At 35.1% G+C, this 18919-nt stretch overlaps 1 protein-coding gene across 1 annotated transcript in view; it reads right to left on the bottom strand.

The window, feature by feature from the left end:
* RBBP8 (retinoblastoma binding protein 8) overlaps nt 1-17099 on the bottom strand; it is a 33658-nt gene extending 16559 nt beyond the window's left edge. Inside the window, exons 1-7 of the mRNA XM_009707904.1 lie at nt 16872-17099; nt 11784-11826; nt 6956-7051; nt 4847-4959; nt 3016-3091; nt 1584-1753; nt 479-580 (exon numbers count right to left, since the gene is read on the bottom strand). Coding sequence (XP_009706206.1) covers nt 479-580; nt 1584-1753; nt 3016-3091; nt 4847-4959; nt 6956-7051; nt 11784-11826; nt 16872-16983 — 712 coding nt within the window. The 5' untranslated portion in view covers nt 16984-17099. The remainder of the gene's footprint in view (nt 1-478; nt 581-1583; nt 1754-3015; nt 3092-4846; nt 4960-6955; nt 7052-11783; nt 11827-16871) is intronic.
* Between the last annotated feature and the right edge of the window lie 1820 nt (nt 17100-18919).

The following is an 18919-nucleotide window of genomic DNA, read 5'->3' as shown; positions in this document are numbered from 1 at the left end:
CAGTGATACAAAGTGCTTGTCAAAGAAATGTTTATGGAGAAGGACTTAAGACTTAGACTTGTACCAATTCACAATTGCACAAAAGGGAATAATTAACAGAAGCACTTCTAAATGTTACATATTCATGTCAGATGGTAAGTGCAATTCGCAGAATATTTTTTCTCCTGTACAGTTGGAAAATCAGATGTAAGACAATTGGATAAGTCGCCTAAACTGTAAGATATCTGCAGTAAAAGCTGCACTAAGCTTCTTTCTGTTTCTTGACTCTAAACCCTGATGCTAGATCATATATCTAGTGGCATACAGACAGGCATTACAAGATAGGCATTTCAGCAGCAATTCTGTGATTAAACATAATGCCCTTTTTCTGGCTCCTTTGTTTAAAGAGATGAACCCTCAGTTGTTGATGAACCCTCAGTTTACAATATTTTTGCCTTACTTTGAATGGACTTAGGACTAAATCTATTAATATACTTACTCTGTACAGGGGACAGTTGTGGATCACAGGTGTCTGCCACTAGTACCTCTTCTCCGTGGTGACTGTTCACTTGCGTGGAATACAATGGAATTCTTCCAAACTCTAGGAGAAGTTGCAGAAACATTTTCACATGGTGAAATTAGGTACCATGTTGTGATAATTTTGTGTAGATAAGATCCTGATCTTAAAAGCACTTGAATGTGACTTTTGATATGCCAGCAGATCCAGTAATCAAGCGCATCTGATTATTTTTATTCTGAGGTATCACTATGACAAATTAGTCACAAATATTTCGTAACAACCCTTTCTCTCACAAATATGAGCCCAGCCAGTCAGCCACAAAACAATACTGACACATAATTACATCACTTTCTATACTGACCACATAAAAAATATGTATTCAATCTACATTTGACCTCTTAGTATGGCAACATACTAAGAGTAAACCATCCAAGGGAATGATTTTCTGCATCAGCTACGGTCAAGTTTCTTATTTCACAAAAATATTTCTTCTAGCTAAAATACATTACAGTTGTTTCTATGACATTACAGAACACCGTTTGGAAATTAAATGTGCACAATACTTCTGGACTTAGACACAAACCAAATGCAAACAGTGTATCAGTGCTAGGAAAAGAAAGATCATGTAGCTGCTAGAATTAGATCTCTATCAGTTTCAGTAATGCTACTTTAATTGCAGAGTAATTGCTGAACGTGACAAAACATTTATTTCACTCTCCACTAGGTGGTGACATAGCTGTACGCACAAGTCAAACCCTAACAGATTTTTTTAGTTAGTCTGCAGTTACAGAAGAGATATGGGTTGGAAAACTGTTATATTTGCATGTGTATGAAGAAAAGTAGGAGGTTGAGATAAGCTTTAAGCATATTGCTGATATAACAATTACTGCTAAATGCATTTTTCCCCCAACTCATTTATTATAGCATAAATGGAAGAAAGCCAAACAAAACAAAAAAAACCACAAGACCCTTTTTTTATTTCAGTTTTCACTCTTTGCAATCAAATTCATACATCACCTTCTTCTTCAGCCCTTAAAAATATATTTTAAAATTAATATAAAAAAATAAAATACAATGCTCTTACCACTGTTTTTTTCTGCAAGTTCCAAATCTGGATGTGTATGTTCTGTATATCGGATATGCCTATTCTCTTTTTTTCTTCTCATACGATTAACTACAGAAAATGAAGAAGTCAGAACTGGAGAATCTGGAATGACTCCTTCTTCTAATTCAACTGCTTGTTGCTTTCGCTGCCTGGAAACGAAATGAGGTGATCAAATAAAACCCCAGATCAGCAAGATGAAGAGTTTTCATTTCAGCAAGCAGGAGATTCATACGGTTCAAGAAATCAACAACTTAGAAAATACAGCCATCTCAATAACATCACGATGTAGAAAAGTAATTCTAGAACCCAGTTTTTAGATACATCTAACAACAAATTCACAATTGCTCCATCAAGCCTAAGAACACCATACAACCCTCGCTCTTCACATTTGAAGTCAACATTTAACTACTGCGCTATGGAAGACTTTTTCCCTGGAAGTAACTAGGGACTGTAGAGTTTCTAGCCTGTCCTCTGATGCATCTGCTACTTGAATGAAAAAATGCTGAAACGGATGGATTAGTGTCTCTCTCCCTGTATGGAAGTCCCTGCACGCTCCAAGAATACTAACGGTCTTAAATACAGAACAAAAGCTTTTGGACAATTTTAAATAGTAATGAACGGCACTATATTCAAAGCAATCCCTCTCCAGCACATTGGATGTCACCTCTTATTCACATCACAAAGGTCTTCAGAGAGAAGCGTAAAAAGCAATGTAAACCATGTAACACAAGTAACAGAAAACACAACAGGAGTTAGGAAGTTCATTTTCTCTCACACTGTCAGCTCTAACAGCATATTGCAGAGTCAGTATATAAAAATTAGCAAAATGAATAACTATGTCTTTTCTCTCCAAAAACTCTGTCTAGACATAGCAAGGAAATAACAACAAAAAGGCGTTAATTTCAGTTCTTTTAACTTAAATGCAGTTTGTTTACTACTTAATAAGGGCAATTTTAAAATTGTAACATTATCATAAGTTTATTTTAAAAATCTATTGCAAGATCCTGGGATTTCTTGACTAGCTGAGAAACTACTTCTCTAAAGTTTTAACCTAGGAGGAAAGAATTGGTAAAGAGTCAAGAGAGGAATAAAAGAATGAGACATAAGGCTTTGCTATGCACTGTGACCAGAATAACCTTGAACAATCATGAAGTCAAACAGAATTTCTATGACAAGTTTATCTCTTTCAGTTTAAAAAAAGATGCACACAGTTAAAAGAAAGCAAAAAAAGCTGCACAATACAAAGATGCTAGTTTTATGTTGTTATAGTGGCAGTAGACCATCTTTTCACAATCCACTAAAACCAGGAAACTCGAGTTTTAAAGACTTAAAAGCTGATATTTATATTCCCAGACATTACTACTAAGGAATGGGAAGGAAGGAGGAATATCCAAAAAACGTCAAAACTTACTCCAACTCCTTCTGTAATTGCTGGAACTGTTCAATTATCTTTTTATTTTCATCCTGTAAGTTGTTTTTTTCATTCACTGCATTTTATAGGGAAAAAAAAGAAGAGAGAAAAAAATTCATCATATCATACATAACTTTGTCACGTCTTTTAAGGAAGCAGAACCAATTTGAAAATGTAATACCATACAACCTCTCTATGGCTTACCAAAATCAATCTTCAAGCTAGTCATTAAAAAGCTTGTAAAAGGATGTGTTAGAAAAGGCAAAAGTGTCGCAATTACTGGATCATAACATTAGTTCTACACATTCATTAATTACTTTGGCCATGTACATACAAGTGAGACTGTGTTGTAAAGGCAAATGAATTGCTCACTCAGCTCCATGGACAAAATTGCTTCCTTAGGCTGAAGACAGCCTATGAAGTATAAAGTAATTAGAATTTGGTTTCAGCCACTGAAGCCACCAGCTAATTGGAGAGAATGGAAAAAAAAAAATCCCAATTTCTCAAAAATTAGTTAAATATTTTGGAATTTAAGAGAGATTTGTCAGAAATCTTTTATTTTACTTTTCTTAACTTCCAATTCATTCTGCCTGTACTTCACATAAGCTTATTGCATCACCTTCAGCCTTTTTTCCACGCTACCTCAAACTAACGTAGCGATAGCTCCCAACTTTTCTGTTCATTTTATTTTCTTATTTTTCTGTTGTATATTTTACCTCCGGATTACTCTTTACTGACCTTTTTTGCTGATTGCAGGAAACATGCATTGTCACATAGATCTCAACCCAAGCCCACAGAGGACTACTATTCTGTCAGATAGTGTTCAAGAAGATTTGTACCTAATAGGTCTCACCTTGATTTTTAAGGCTCAGAGCTTTAAATAAAGATTGGTTGTACCCTGTTTGTTGTTAATCATTAAACTCAAGGATTCAGAATATTTTTATATCAATATCTGATATTAATAGCCCTTGAAAAATGGATGTATTTTATATTAGTACAGAACCTAATATTTCTATAATTTAATTAAGCATCGAAAAGCTACCTTTTCTGTCTGGCATTTCTCATATTTTAAATCTCTCTGAACATCTGCTTGTTCTTGACCAACCAAGACAACTAAATGATACAAAGTAATTAATTAATGGTAAAGATAACATTAACATTTTAAAATCCCGTCCTGTATTATTTAGCATCCAATTATTTAGCAACCAATCTTTCCAAATTCTCTTTATGAAGAGATTTGTTGTGTCCTGCCTTCATGTCACCTAGAACAAACACTTTTTTTTTTCCTGTCCCATACGTACTACCTCCTGATTTCAAAATGAGCTGGCTACAAGCTGCCTGGTGTAACATGATTCTTTTGTGGTTTCAGAGGTTTATGTGAAGGTTAGGGGTTTACTGCAGTTAAATTCCAAGAACGGCTACAGAACACACGCTGGACTCAGGGAACTTCTGTTTTAACTTGCTCGTTTGTGATCACCAGTTACTTTTGAAGTCATGGTTTCCTTAGGAAAGCTGGCAATCAGTCATTCTATGCCTTAGCTGTAGGAATAAACAGAAGCAGCCACATTTTATCTAAAGTAGCTACTTTACACTGTAAGATTTTCCACGTCAGTTCACTTTCAGTATCTGTACTTCAATCTAAGAAGGTGGGTCAAATGACTAGTAATTGGTATGTTACATATTTTCAGACTGTAAAGTTAAGTATCCCCTGACTGAACTTCTTGGGCTTATTAAACACAACATATATAAATTATATCCAGTTACAGGACTTCATGAAGAACTAGTTTACAAAATAGCATGTTTCATCTTCACACTCATGGATAAAACTCACTAAGCTCAGTGATAAGTTTAAGATTCTGCTGCCGGATATTTTCAAACTCTTGCTGCTTCTTTCTCATATGTTCTTCAGTTACAGCACAACGATCACATAATCCCGCTCTTAATCTACAATAAAATGAGGAAAAAAAAGTCCCTCTGTTAAGAAAATATTGCCATACATCACGCAGATACCCACACTTAACTGGCCTTTTGAACAATGAAAACCAGAAAACTTCTGACAACTATGCAGCACACCATTAAGTACTGTGGTTTTATATGTTGACATAGCAATATTTTGAGATTTCTGAACAATCCAATACTACCTGTACTAAGGTTTGCATAAATGACTGTAGGATGGATACTTCTAAAGCAACATGCACTACTTTTTAAATAAAGCGGAGCATGCTACACCTTGCCACTGAAAGCCTTTGTGAGGTGTCCTACTAAGAACACTCTCAGATACAAATTACCACTCATTATAAGTAAATTCAAACAAACACAAATAAGCAAATAATTTCAGTAAATATAATTACTACTTCATCTAAGAAGGATATATCACTGTCATTAAGCAAAGCAACCAAATAAAAAAGGACAAATAGTAAGTTTACTTTTAAAATACCAAGCAAATGTGAAATCTATCTAAACACCAATAATTAGAAGTGGATCCAAAAGTACATGTGAGGCATTGTCTGCACTGTCTCTAATGGTTTAGATCAGCTGTTTAGAGCATATCCGTTATCAGAAAAGGACTTGTTACGATCACTCCATTTTACTTGACATATTCATTCATGCAATGAATGTATGTTCATTTCACAGGGGATAACTGAAGTGTACTTATTTCTGGTACACAACAAAATGCTAACAGTATTATCAAAGTAAAAACCAGACTCTCTTTTGCCTGCTAAATACAAGATCAATTAGTTAAAAGTTCTGCATTGCTGCTACCAGCACATGAAGTACTAAAAAACAAACAAACAAACCACCTGAGTTTCCAATTCCACAGCTGAATATTGGAAATAAAAGCAATCTTGGTTTATGGGCATTTTAATATTGTGGAAGTATGGGAAGAGCAAGATACTGAAATGCCTCTTCATACTAGCTTATCTGACTGCGTAACAAACATGGTATTATCATCTCCTTACATTAAACCATTTTAAATACCCTTTTTGTTTTCCACAATGTGAGTACTTCATCTGCTAGGGGATTAGAAAAGTCCATCCACTCTGCAAATGTCTCCCTACCTATGTGGTGTGAAAGTTCATTGCCCACAGGGTTACAACTTTATCCCTAATGCCTTTCACAGAGAAACAGAGTTGGAAGCAAAATTTGAGTATCATAGCTCTAAAATTTGAGGTAACACAGGAATGTGTACATTTACTATATAATGATCTCCTGTTCCCAGAAAGCTTGAGAGCCTATTAGCAGTACATTTAATATACACTTTCCAAAACAGGTATCATTTTTAAAGACAATAAAAGGCACTGTAATTTCATGTCTATTGGTTTTGTTTTGCTACACTGGATTAGACAGGACCAAATAAGGGAAAGGCAGAATGGGACAAAAGGTGATCAGAATGTCTAAGTCCAAAAGAAGGCAAAAGACAGAATCTGTGATTAAATTTAGGTAAAACAGACAACTGGTAAAAAAGAACCCCTGAAATCTGAAAGATTTCCTAGTGAGTTATTTCAGGAGTTTCAAAGTATATTATATAGTTTGCCCTTGGGTTTTGTACTTGTATTACATCTCGATTGATACCAAATTTACCTCCACAAAAATAGATGGAGAAGAACGTGCTTTAAAATGGCTGTCTGCCTCCCAAGCTGATGTATTTAACTTCTGTTTATCTTAACTGAACTAAGCAAGCTAAGCACTTTGAAAATAACAAAATAACAAAAATTTAATTCAGTCAGAAGAATCTAAATTCTATGCTTTTCTTTAAAACATGCTGTTTGGATTGTATTAGAAAAGGACTGGTTTACTAAAAAAAAAAAAAACCAACAAACCACAAATCAAAAACCAACCAAACAAAAAACAAAAAAACCCACCCAACTTGCAAAGTATCCAGAGCTACTCTGTAAGAGCAAAATACAGCAAACTCAAAAGCTAGAAGACACTACTTCACCTGTCTTCTAAAACCTTGATAGTGTCATGAAGTGCTTTTTGCTGTTCTCTGAGCTGTTGGTTCTTGGTATAAAACTCTTCAAGCCTCTCTGCATCCCTAAAATCAAGTAGAGAAAAAATTAGTTCTAGCTTTAAATTACAGCTATCAGTTTTTCAATAGAGAATTTTCTCTGGCATGTTTCTTTCATATTCTTAGGAAATGTGACTATCATCAACACAAATATTAAGATGAAGATAAAGGAAGCAAGTGTTTCTGATGAACAGTAATTTAGAAATGTCTGAGTTAGGAAAGGAGCAGCTAGTTTCTAATTCATATTACAGTTGAGCTGTTGATAAATCTGATTTTTGTTCAGGACAAAAAAAAAGTCGAGTTGATGACAGTCAAGGCATAAAAGTTAATAGTATTCAAGCAACAATTTCAAGAACATAAGCACAAGGACTTATCTTACTGTGTTGGGGAGCTGTTGGGAAGCTAACTGGGGGCTTTCACAATCAGGTCATTTTGGTCTTGTCTTAGCAGCAAGTGCATCTTGCAGCGTGGCAAACCACGTTAGGTCTGTAAATCTCTGTTAAGTCTTTAGATCCATTAGAGGTTTAGTTCCTCAAGAGGCAATTCTCAGAGTCCATAGAACATGGATTCTCATAATATGAACACAGAGAAGACAACTCTCTTCCCCAAAACCTCAGAAATAGAGAAGGTATTTTCCCCAAGATCTTCTGAAAGCCAGGCCTATTTAATTAACAAAGAACACTTCCTCATCAAAACAACTAAGGAAAAGCAATAACATTAACTTCCCACTTTAGCTCCCCTTCACTTTTATTATCGGATCACACCACCTCTTCAAGATGCAAACAAAGTATGAGCAACAAACACACAATTTTTTCTATAAGGAAATTAACTTTCAGTAAGCACTATGTAACATGACAATGACTAACTTCTGAGAATTCATTCCCAGCTCTTGGTTTTACCATGGAATCCTTTCTATATTCGAGTGTTTCTTTTCAGCGTGCCTGAGATGGATTATTTGAGGAAGCCATGAAATTGGTTCACAGGAAGTTGCTAAGCGTACACATAACAGGAAATGAAAACATATTAACTAATTTGTTGATACAATTCTTTTACACAGACATACTTTTAAATTGGCACTATCCCTTTAAAATAAATTAGTCCAACACATTTTCATATTGCTAGTATTAGAGTAATAGGAGAAATTAACAATCATGAGTCAAAGTGAATGGGACAGCTGGAAGTTTCCACAGTGTACAATCACAGACTACTTTTATTAATTCTGAAGTTTAAGTACAGATATTTTATTTTTCTGTACTACCATCCAGACCAATATTGTCCTTTTCAGCTGCCTACACAACATACAAATCAGTTAAATGCAAACAGCATGAGGGACCATTTAAGACTTGTACTTTCACTTGGGGAGGACAAAGTGTTAAAGTTCTGTTACCTCAGTTCATTAACCAAGTACAGACAGGCCATGGCAAAATTTGAAGTCTGGCAAAAACATCAGAAAAATACAGACTGCTTATGGCATTAAAAAAAAAATTCATTTTTTTTCAGTTTATGCAACTTACAGAAGGCCTAAAATATCAATTTTTATAATCTTTTCTCAAGCTACCTTTAAGTCATTCTATGGCATGAAGTTATTTGTAAAAAAAAAAAAAAAAGACTGATATTAACATACATTAATACTCCATGCCTTCCACCTAAACCCTGTAAAATGTCACATTAAGATAGTAAAATTACAGAAGAAACTAGGCATTAACAAAGTAAAATTAATGAAGGAACTAGGATTTTGTTGCTGTTGTGTTTGTTTTGTGGTTTTGTGTTTTCTTTTTTTTTTTTAGGGTTCCAGTGCACGTCATAAACATAACAGACATTTTTTGGCTACGAAGGCACTCTGCATAATGAACTGTCTCTGGCCTAGCATTTACAAGTCATTAGCTCCAATGCTGAAGTGGAATACAAAATAAGGCGTTCATTGTCAGCTGATTACCAAGTCTGAAATACTAAACCTCAGGTATTCAGACGCACCAAGGAGAACAAGACCTCCTATGTAAGAGTAAAGTATCTACAATGTCATAATTGTAGAAAGATTCCAGCAAACAATAATTAAATCATTCAGTATGTGTTCAGTCACATCACTGATAATACATATCATCCAGAAAATTAACTGATCAATTTAAGATTTCAGTACGTGGAAGCAACTTGTGATACACCAGGTTAAGTTAATAACAACAGCAAGAGATAATTTCATCCTTTTAGGATAAAAACGAAATAACTACTTCATTTATGAATTATACATAAGAAATAACAAGATATTAAATTGATTTTTTCCAGGAAAGTAAGTGAAGCCTTTAAGTATAGAACATAGCACCAAATATTTGCTAACTGAAAGCCATCTAACAACCTAAAAGAATTTCATCTACTAACATAAATGTATTCCTTGTGATACTGCAATATCAATCTTAATATTCAGAAAGTATATCTTTAAAATGTAAACAACACATATGCCGCTTGGGTTTTAATGAAAGACCTGACAACATTCCATGATACAACCTGAACTCAAAATCTTGATAAAGTTCATTTGAATTCATATTTCCAATTGACTAAAAATTCCCCCAACAGACCAAGTAAGTAACTGGACTCTATTGCCACTTTTTTTTTTTTTTAAATAATTTGTGAACACTTATGCTCAATGAAACAGCAGCTGCGAATAGTATACACTGTGTTCTGCTAGCGTTGGAGACTGAACGAGAAGCCATATAAAAGCTGAGAAATCTTGATCCTGAGGAGCAGGTGCATATGTGGGGGAACAGGGAGTTACCCACATAGGAGCTCTTGGGACTGCAAACCCTGCTGTAGGTTTGGTGAACTGCTTGGTAAATGCAGGGAATCCTGATGGTACCAGAATAAGATAGATGCTGTGTGGAAGTGAATAATTAATCTTTTCTTTTGTGATCCTGTCCTGAACTGTTCCTTCAGCTGCCACTGCTACCTCCTAGCAGCTTCTCTGCAGCCTGCAGTCCTCACAAAGTGCAAAGAAAACACTTTCACCTGCTCTGCAAGCATCAGTGACACCATGCAGACAAAAGTCAACACCATAGGCAGTTATCCACAGACTTCGCATATGAGATCTGTATGAATGCAGCTAAAGTGTGAGAAAACACAATACTGTGCAGGCTCAAAGTGCTACTGTGGATTATCAAATGCCAGCAGGATAGGTGAAATTTAACTGAAATAAGCAAAACAAAAGCTCAGAGGAGGTTTGAGCACAACAAAGGATAAACAAAATGCAAAAAGACATGTAGGTAAGAGAGCAACACAGGCATTACACAACTGAAGGGAATTTCTTCCAAAAGCCTAGTGAAAAAAAAAAAGAACAATTTTCCTGGAAGTCAGACACAGTTATAATTACAGAAGAACAGTTATAATAAAAGTAGACAGCAAGTTAAGTATGTACTGTAGTACAAACAAATCATACTAGAAAACCCAGTATCATTACAAGATGCATTTAGATACTTCATGTTACAGGAAAAGGAAAGATGGATTCCACTAGAGGGAATTTACTCCTATGGAAAGAACACTTCTGTTTCCCTCCCAACCAGAAATACAAGCACATCAAGGAGTTTAGACATTAACTGTCAAATACGCTTGAGAGTTCCTTGAGCTACTATTGTACAAAAGCATACGAGGACCTAATTTTTCTAGACTAGAGGAGGGTTATTTCCCATTTATACAATTTGAAAGATGTAACTAAAGAGAAAAATAAAAAACCTAATAGGAATTAATGAGGAAGAAAACTGACTAGATGATGATAGAAATGTTAATTCTGAAAAAGCATCAACTATGCTTGAGAGCACTGTAGCTACACTTTAAAACTAAGATTGTATATCTTTGGCTTCAGACGGCAATGCTGTGAATGCAAATATGGAGTATTTTTATTAGTTTTAAGAAGAGTTTAATTTCTTTAACATGTCTAATATAATTATATTGTTTTCCAAAGTGGAAAAAAGATCAAGTAATTTATTTTTATTCCTCCTACACAGAACTTTATAAAGTGCAACTCATAATAGAGGTCATATGTGATATTAACATAATATTAATGTAATTACACTTGAAGTAAAAATTTAAATAATCACGTTAGCATATCTCTTATCATTTAATTAAATATGGCTTTAGTCAGCAGAAGGAAAATAAAAGCTGATTTAACGCTGTAAATACACATTGGGATTCTACTACACATGTAAATTTCATAATTCAGATTTTTTTCCCCAAATCGCTTCTAATGAATAGAACTAAAAATTAGTAGCAAATAATGACTGAAAAGAAATTACATATGTTTTAAAATACAAGAATTGAGTAAAAATTAGCAAGGTTATTACCAGAATCTTTACTGAATGCCTGAAAGCTGAGTTAAGGCACAACACCCAATACTAAAGACAAACATGTAGGAAATAAAAAAATTCTCAAAAAACTTGGCTTGTCATCTCATCATTTAATTCCCTTTTATAGATTTGACCTCAGTTTTAAAATGTCTCCCTGTCTTTCCTATTAGAAATGTCAACATCTTGATGGGCATCCTAGAAATACTGTAGGTAAGAAAATCTTACAAGTCATTTGTTCAAGGAAGGCAAACCTAGAGTTCAGCTTACACACCGTATAAAGAGTTATATATATCTTTAGATGACTTCAGCTGAATTAAAGTGAGCAGAGTTTTGTACACATCTGAAGGAAGATTGATCTTAAAAGAATTATGGCTCATTAATGGTACTCAGACTCTCCTTTAATAAATTAGATCATTAGGATGAATACTTACAAGCATCTTTCCTTTTTCAACTTAGATATTTTCAGCTGTAAGCCTGAAAAGTGGAAAGAAGAAAATACATGTTAAGAGAATTCCGACTAAAAAAGGAAAAGAAAAAAAAAAGTGAAACAATAAACTAAGTCTCCTTTTGCCAATGATATCTGCAAAAGAGAAAAAAATGTCACTAATTTGGAGAGAACATGGTTCATTCTGGACTTTGTGAGTATGTTCTACAGGATATTGGAAACAAATATAGCTCTAATGATCTTTAGGAAATAGGGACTTCTTAAACAAACACACAGATTCCCACTTAAAAACATCTCTGTAAAAAAACCACACATGAATACCAAGCACTGTCAACATATTTTCATTGACTGCCTGCATAAGTAGCATAAAATGTTCTGTGTACATATAAATACATAGTATTACACTTGAAATGTAGCATCCAATCACTGAACTGAAGAACATATTACAACACATACACCTAAAGGCAACATTAAAAACACACGATTCAAGGCTTTAAAGGGACAACATTGGAGGTATGCTACCAGACCCTCTCAGCCAAAGCTTCTTTGGAACATCATAAGGTGAACTGAGGAACGATATTTCATCTGTGGCCTTTATCCCACTAAGGCCCACATGCTCCTAAACGTAGGTTCTGTTCAGAAGTAAAAAGGTTTGCAAATACAAGCGATGCTCTTGGCAGGAGTGGCCAGCTGACAGCCCAGGGGCTAGACAGCAGTCCAGCTGATCTGCTTGCAAGGTTTTGGGTGTGTGCGTTATGTCCACAAGGGCAGGACGATAAAGGTGGAAGAAAGAAACAACAATTTTTTCATAACACCACATTTTCTTCAAACTATGAAAAATTTTGAGCAACTTCAGGTTGAACATAAGGTGTCTTGTAAGCTTTCTTACAAAAGCATTAGTCTTTTAGGATAACAGGATAAACTTATGAAACCAGAACACTTAAGAAAACTTTTGACAATCTTGAATTTAAACCTAAAACACATACCCAGTACTACATCTTACTATAGAAAGTGTAGGTTAAAGCAGCTAATAGACTTCTGTTTTCCCTCCCTTACCACACTCAACTGGGAACACCTCAAAGGTGAAAACTACTTGCTTGAGAAGGTTCACTCTTCAGGCCACTTACAATGGAACAGTCAGGCCAGCCAGAGCCTCAGCGAACCCATGCCACCAAATGCTACAAGATGCCAGTCAGACAGTGAGATAAAAATGCACTTTTTTTAAAAAAAAAAATTCTTAGGAAATATAGCAAGATTTCTTTTATCTCTAGGTGTTCAACACCTGTGAGATGTTATGTTCTATCATGCAGACCAGCATAGAAAGAGGGTTTATTTTTTTAAGTAGTTGCTATTCATCAAGTCAATTACGCATCTGCAATTAGAACCCCTATAAAGTGTGCTTTAATGCTGCTCCACGCCCATCGGAAGGAATGAAGCTGCACAACAATGCATCTCCTGTATGAACAGGTAGTCTGTTCAGCAAGTATTTCGGATTGTAACATTGGCAACCTGAGCCACAAATTGAAGAGGCAGCATTCAAAAGGCCCAGCACTGTGCTGCAGGTAACACTATCTCCCCTCTCACCTGAATTCAGGAGGAACCAAACTACTTACTTAAAGGTTGCATTTTTTTCTTCATTCAAACAACTGCAATGAGAAGGCAGGAAACCAGTTTGTTACATTTATCCAAGAGCATTGAATTACTATGTTGTGTGTAATCTCTTCCTTTTGCTTTTCCAGAGCATTGGGAATTTTCAAGCATACTCATTTAAAGAGCTTTGCTTTTTTACATTTCTTTATTTAACACTCTAGTGAGCATATAAACTTACACGGAACTACGCTACATACATTCCCAATTCAGTTCTGTCTTTCACATAGTATTTCTACAGAACAGACAGGCTGCAGACTATATAAATCTACATTACCTAAAGCTCATAAGCGCTTTAGTAAATGACACACTGTCCCCATTAAAGTGATGGAGACTTTCTTTAAACTATCACTAGGCAGATTAATTAAATGCACAACACTATTTTATGAAACTTGCAACTTGATTAGACTATGTACCTGTAATATTTCAATTCATGGCTATGACAATTTCCGTTCTGATGAATTTTCAAATGCATTAAATGCACTTCCTTAAAATTGACATTGCCTGGGAAGACTGCAGAATCTTTATCACTGAAGTTCTCTCAGAACAGGTTGGACAAGCTTCTGTCAGCAATGACACAGACATAATCCTACCTTAAGGGTATAGAGATGGACTAGATATGGACTAGATGACCTCCCAAGATCCCTTCCAGTCCTGTTTTCTATAATTATTTACTTTTGAGGAGCTCCCAGCCATTTCCTTTCCTACAGCAATCTATCAATGAGATTGCTTTCCTCATAATTTTCTCTGCATCTATTACTACAATTTTTACCCTATTGGCATTCTCTGCTTTTTAGAGGTAAGGAATAATTGGTGGGGGAAAGCTATTTCTTGTACACAAAATACACAAAACTCTCCTCACATTTCTATGCTGAAATATGTTCCTTTCTAGTATTGAGCTTCAGACTTGAATTCATCCTCAGGAACCATGTTGATAAGACCCAGATGTAGGAAGTATCCATATAATTATTTTGAGCTAGATGCAAGTATTAACACTTGGAGAAATCAGTCACCTTATAAACAGCATTATTAAACTCCTTTCTAATTTGTGAGCACTATGCAAGTATCCCACACATTCTACAGGTAGGAAATAAAAGTAAAAAACAGTTTTAATGACCATTATCCTGAGTTGCTGAGCACTTCTGAATTCCACGAGAAGTCAACTGATCATGCCTAACATTCTTGGAAACTGGGTTGCAGGAGTCCTACTCATTGTCACATAACGAATTTAACAGAAAATGATAGCTATTTTGTCTGAAGAGGGCCAAAATTTGGAATTTTTTGCAAGTGATCAGTTTAAAAGAATAAAAAGCTGGGTTTGTTTAGCTAACATGGTACCCCGTTTACAATACAGTAATACAAAAATTCAATAAAATCCATTTTAAACTGTATAAGTTCAAAGTATTCTCTAGTCTGTATTCTATAGATATTAAAACTTGTGTAATATGCCTATTTCAAGCCCATGTGTCATAAATCCTACTGTTTATTAAAAATCCTTGAAAAGTAAGAATTCTATCATTACAGTGTTCAGTACATTGCACATGCAAAAAGCTTTTTCTCAAACTACTAACTTTCTCTTAATCCACCTTCCACCATCTTTACAATAATTTTTTGCTGACATTTAGATTGGAAACTCATGAGTCAATTTTAATTCTTATTTATAGACTTCAGAAACAAGCAAAGTCCAGGCAAGCCTGTGTTTGATGTTTCTAAAATATCTTCCAGTACCATTTTCTACAAGAGGATCCCCACCTTTTGAAAAAATTAACTATCCTTCAGGCATGTCTTTGATGTTATCATGGAAGACCTAATTTTACCTAACACGGTGCGGGACATACTGACAAAGAGCTAGGCATGAAAAAGACTGCCTAGTGGCAAAATTATCTGGCCACACCCAGCATGCATTCTAAAGAGTATCTTCACTTGCATAAAGAAAACCAAAACTTTAAAATCACGTGCTGCATATCCCAAGAAACTAGAGAAGGGGTCACTTAACATTACCCTCCACATTAGAGCTTTTTGTTTGTTCAGACATGTCATAGATTGCAAGATGCCATTCTGTCAGTACTTCCACATTTATCTGCAGTTGACATCACACCCACTCTGAAAAGAACCATCAAGAATTAAAAAAAAAAGTCATAAAAATAAATAAAATTTCTGTATTTTGGAACACAATATAAAATTATATTTCATATGGTTACACATACTTTTTTTAATGTAACAAAATGCTACTATCTGGTACATCTTTTCTTTCAGCTGCCAAACTGATAGAAGTTTTTTTGTTTGATTGTTTTGGTTTTTTTTAATTACTAACACAAAGTGTCAAGGCCCCGTGTTGCAAATTGTTGAACCAAGACTTTCAGTGGGAGGTATGAAACATGTATACATTATAAAACAATCCCCCACAGTTTTTAAAATCAAAAAGTGATAATATAACTGGACCTAAATGGACAGCCCTGGAACTATTTTGAGGCTGATGGAAACGACCAAGGCCACCAGAATGGTCTGGCTACGAAGATCCACTTGCATGACTAAGGCTCCTAATTCACAAAAACTCTCCCGCTTTTATTCCTGCCTAATATAAATACCATTTCATGCATAAGAATATGCTTGTTGGAAGATTCAGTCAAATACTGTTCTAATTTCATCCAAATGAATGGATTGTGTGACTGAAGATTAGCAGAACAAAATGTTAACTTCATAAGAAGTATTTTTAACGAAACATTTTATGAATACTACTTGTAAAATAATATTATGAGAATATAAATACATGGTGCAATCATTCATCTTTACTTTGAGCGTTACTAATTTCCCACACTACTGAAGTGCACACTAACAGTCAATCCATAGTAAAACTGATATCACAGGTCACAAAATAATAATGTAAGAACAAGCAACTCTATTATAAATTTTGTTAGGAGAATTTAGAACACTAAAAAAATGACAAAATACTTTTCACTTCAGTAATACTAATCTGCAGTGGTATTTTGTACAAGTTAAGAGAAATAAGCAAGACAAACCATTTTAATTTATCTGAAGTAACTAAATCCAAAGGCAAAAGAACAAGAAAAAAGAAAAAAATTCCACTGAATAACTTGTTTGGGAAACTCTGAATCATAATTCATTAAAGGTAAAGTAACATTTAAATATTTCTTAAGCAAACACAGATCCCACGTAACACTGTGTTACTTTTTCTTCACTGACCTAGCAAATCATTTATACTTGTTAACAGTTTAAATCTAATCCTGTTAAGCCAGGCCTAGGTGGTCAATCTGTAAGGATCATTTGTAATCATCCAGTCCAACTTTCTGCATAACATAAGATATTAAAAATCTATTTAGTTCCATGCTGACGGAGTGATGCTCTGGTTCAAAGTTTTCCTGTGGTAACAGACAGCCTTCTGTGAACCTAAACTTTAACAGTTTACCTTGTACTTCTTTATCATGACATTCTTTCAGTTTGGACCACAATTCCTTGAAGAAATCTCCTGTAGGTTCTGCAGAACTAGGGCTCCCACAGCTTCCTCCAGATGCATTCATCTTGCTTTTTTCTGCCCCCAACTTCTTTGACTTATTTGCAGCACTGGCTCACTCTCACACTTTAAGTTTTAAATTACATAGTTATGAAGCTGTTTCTGAAGACAGGTGTATGCCTGTAATGACAGATTGACAACACTTATGTTCGCATTTATCAGAGTATAACTTGCAGCCATGGATGAAATACAAAGCTTATTGCCTATCCTTGTTGAGTTGTACTTATATATTGACAGTCACTCTGAAAGTGTGGAAGATGCTAAGTATTTCGATACAAGTAATTATAAACTAACAGAACTTCCCCCTTCTCTCTTAAAGAGCTATCAAGTTAGAATGAGATTAAGATACTTAGGAGTCTTTATTATTTTCTTATGTAAAGCTACAGTCAAACAGAATTCCTGTTTTCCAAAAGTAACACGTTTCCAAAATCTGGCTGTCAGCAAAAGCATTTGTCAAAAGTCTTACTAGAGATGTATTTGTGTACATACATCCTTTACATAAACATGGATTCAAATGACACCCTTCTGCAAAGAAAAGCTCACAGCCCCTTGAAATCTTTGTGATTCTACATTGAAATGATTCCCACTCCCCGATGAAAAGGAAATAGAGTAATCTCAAAATTTATAAATCTCCAAAACATTAGTATTTGAGAACTATCAGACAGCTTTGTCTTAAAAGCCAGACTGCCTACACAACTCAGAACAATCTTACCCATAATTCTTATTTGTTTTGAAGGGTTTCTTGGCACAGATGATGCCCTCAGGTAAACTACAGGGGAAGCATGGTACTCAGTTCTGGGTCTGAGCCAAGGTAAGACTCAATTATATTGGTACTGGGTGTCCAATATTGAAATACTCTGTAATCTCTCTGTCTTTCAGTTCCCTGTGTGTGAAACTGGACATTCTAAGTTTCCCCCATTTTTACGTAGTCAATTTTAAACAAACACTTATGAACAGAGGCTGTGTCATTACCAGGTGGACACAGCTATCTCTATTACTCTGTAATATAAATTACAGTAAGAAAAAAACCCCTAAGGTGTTTTGTACAATTCCTGAAGCAGAACAAGCAAACCACAATGTCTATATAGAGAAATAAGAGGAGCAATTGGCTCTCAAATTTTTGAGGCACAAGTTTTAGCTGCAGGTTAGATGATGCAAGGTCTACAGTCAGTCAAGAAGCTGCATTTCCTATCTTGAGAGCCTTCAAGCATCTTAGAATATCTGAATGCAGCTACTGGTTCGGCAGGTCCCCTAGATTCAGCATGCTAAAATGTTCCGTCCAGTGGTCAGTGACCTGGCATAGGGCCTAGAGGCCTTGGTTCTGGTCTCCTTTCTCATGTATCTGTGCACAGTCTTAAGCAAGTCACTTTTCTTTCAGTAAGGCTGTCTTTAGAATGGAATAAAAATAATGGAATAAATGGAACAAAGCATTATTCTCAACAACACAGTAGCACTTGAACTGTATGTTTGCTATAGTATAAGGATATTTAAATGCTACAGTAAAGGAGCTGACAGAACACTCAGTGATCATTAGCTAGCTCCACATTTGCTTTAACATGCTCTGTCCATAGAAAATTCAGCACCCATTTCAGCACAGGGTTTCAAGTTAGCAAATGTTCCTATTTTAAGAGAAGTCCTTAATAGAAAATAAAATTACCTTTTCAAATTAGCAATGCCTACAGTTCTTCAGTGACAGTTGAACAGTAATCTGCTTGCATCTCTGCAGCTGAAATGCTTCACTTTGTGTGCAGTCACATTAAGCCATCTTACAATGCTGCTTTGTGGAACTGACCGCCTAGTGATGTTAGGAATGTCTTTTAAACTCTTATTTTTCTACCTTCAACAACAGATATCTCAGAAACTATCTTTTTCTCTGTCAAGCGCTAGGGTAGTGAAATCAACAAACTTGCTCTCACTTACTGTCTTAGATTTGAGTATGTCAG

The sequence above is a fragment of the Cariama cristata genome, unplaced genomic scaffold, assembly GCF_000690535.1.
Source record: "Cariama cristata isolate BGI_N322 unplaced genomic scaffold, ASM69053v1 scaffold11679, whole genome shotgun sequence".
Classification (NCBI taxonomy): domain Eukaryota; kingdom Metazoa; phylum Chordata; class Aves; order Cariamiformes; family Cariamidae; genus Cariama; species Cariama cristata.
This window is presented reverse-complemented; position numbering and strand designations above follow the sequence as displayed.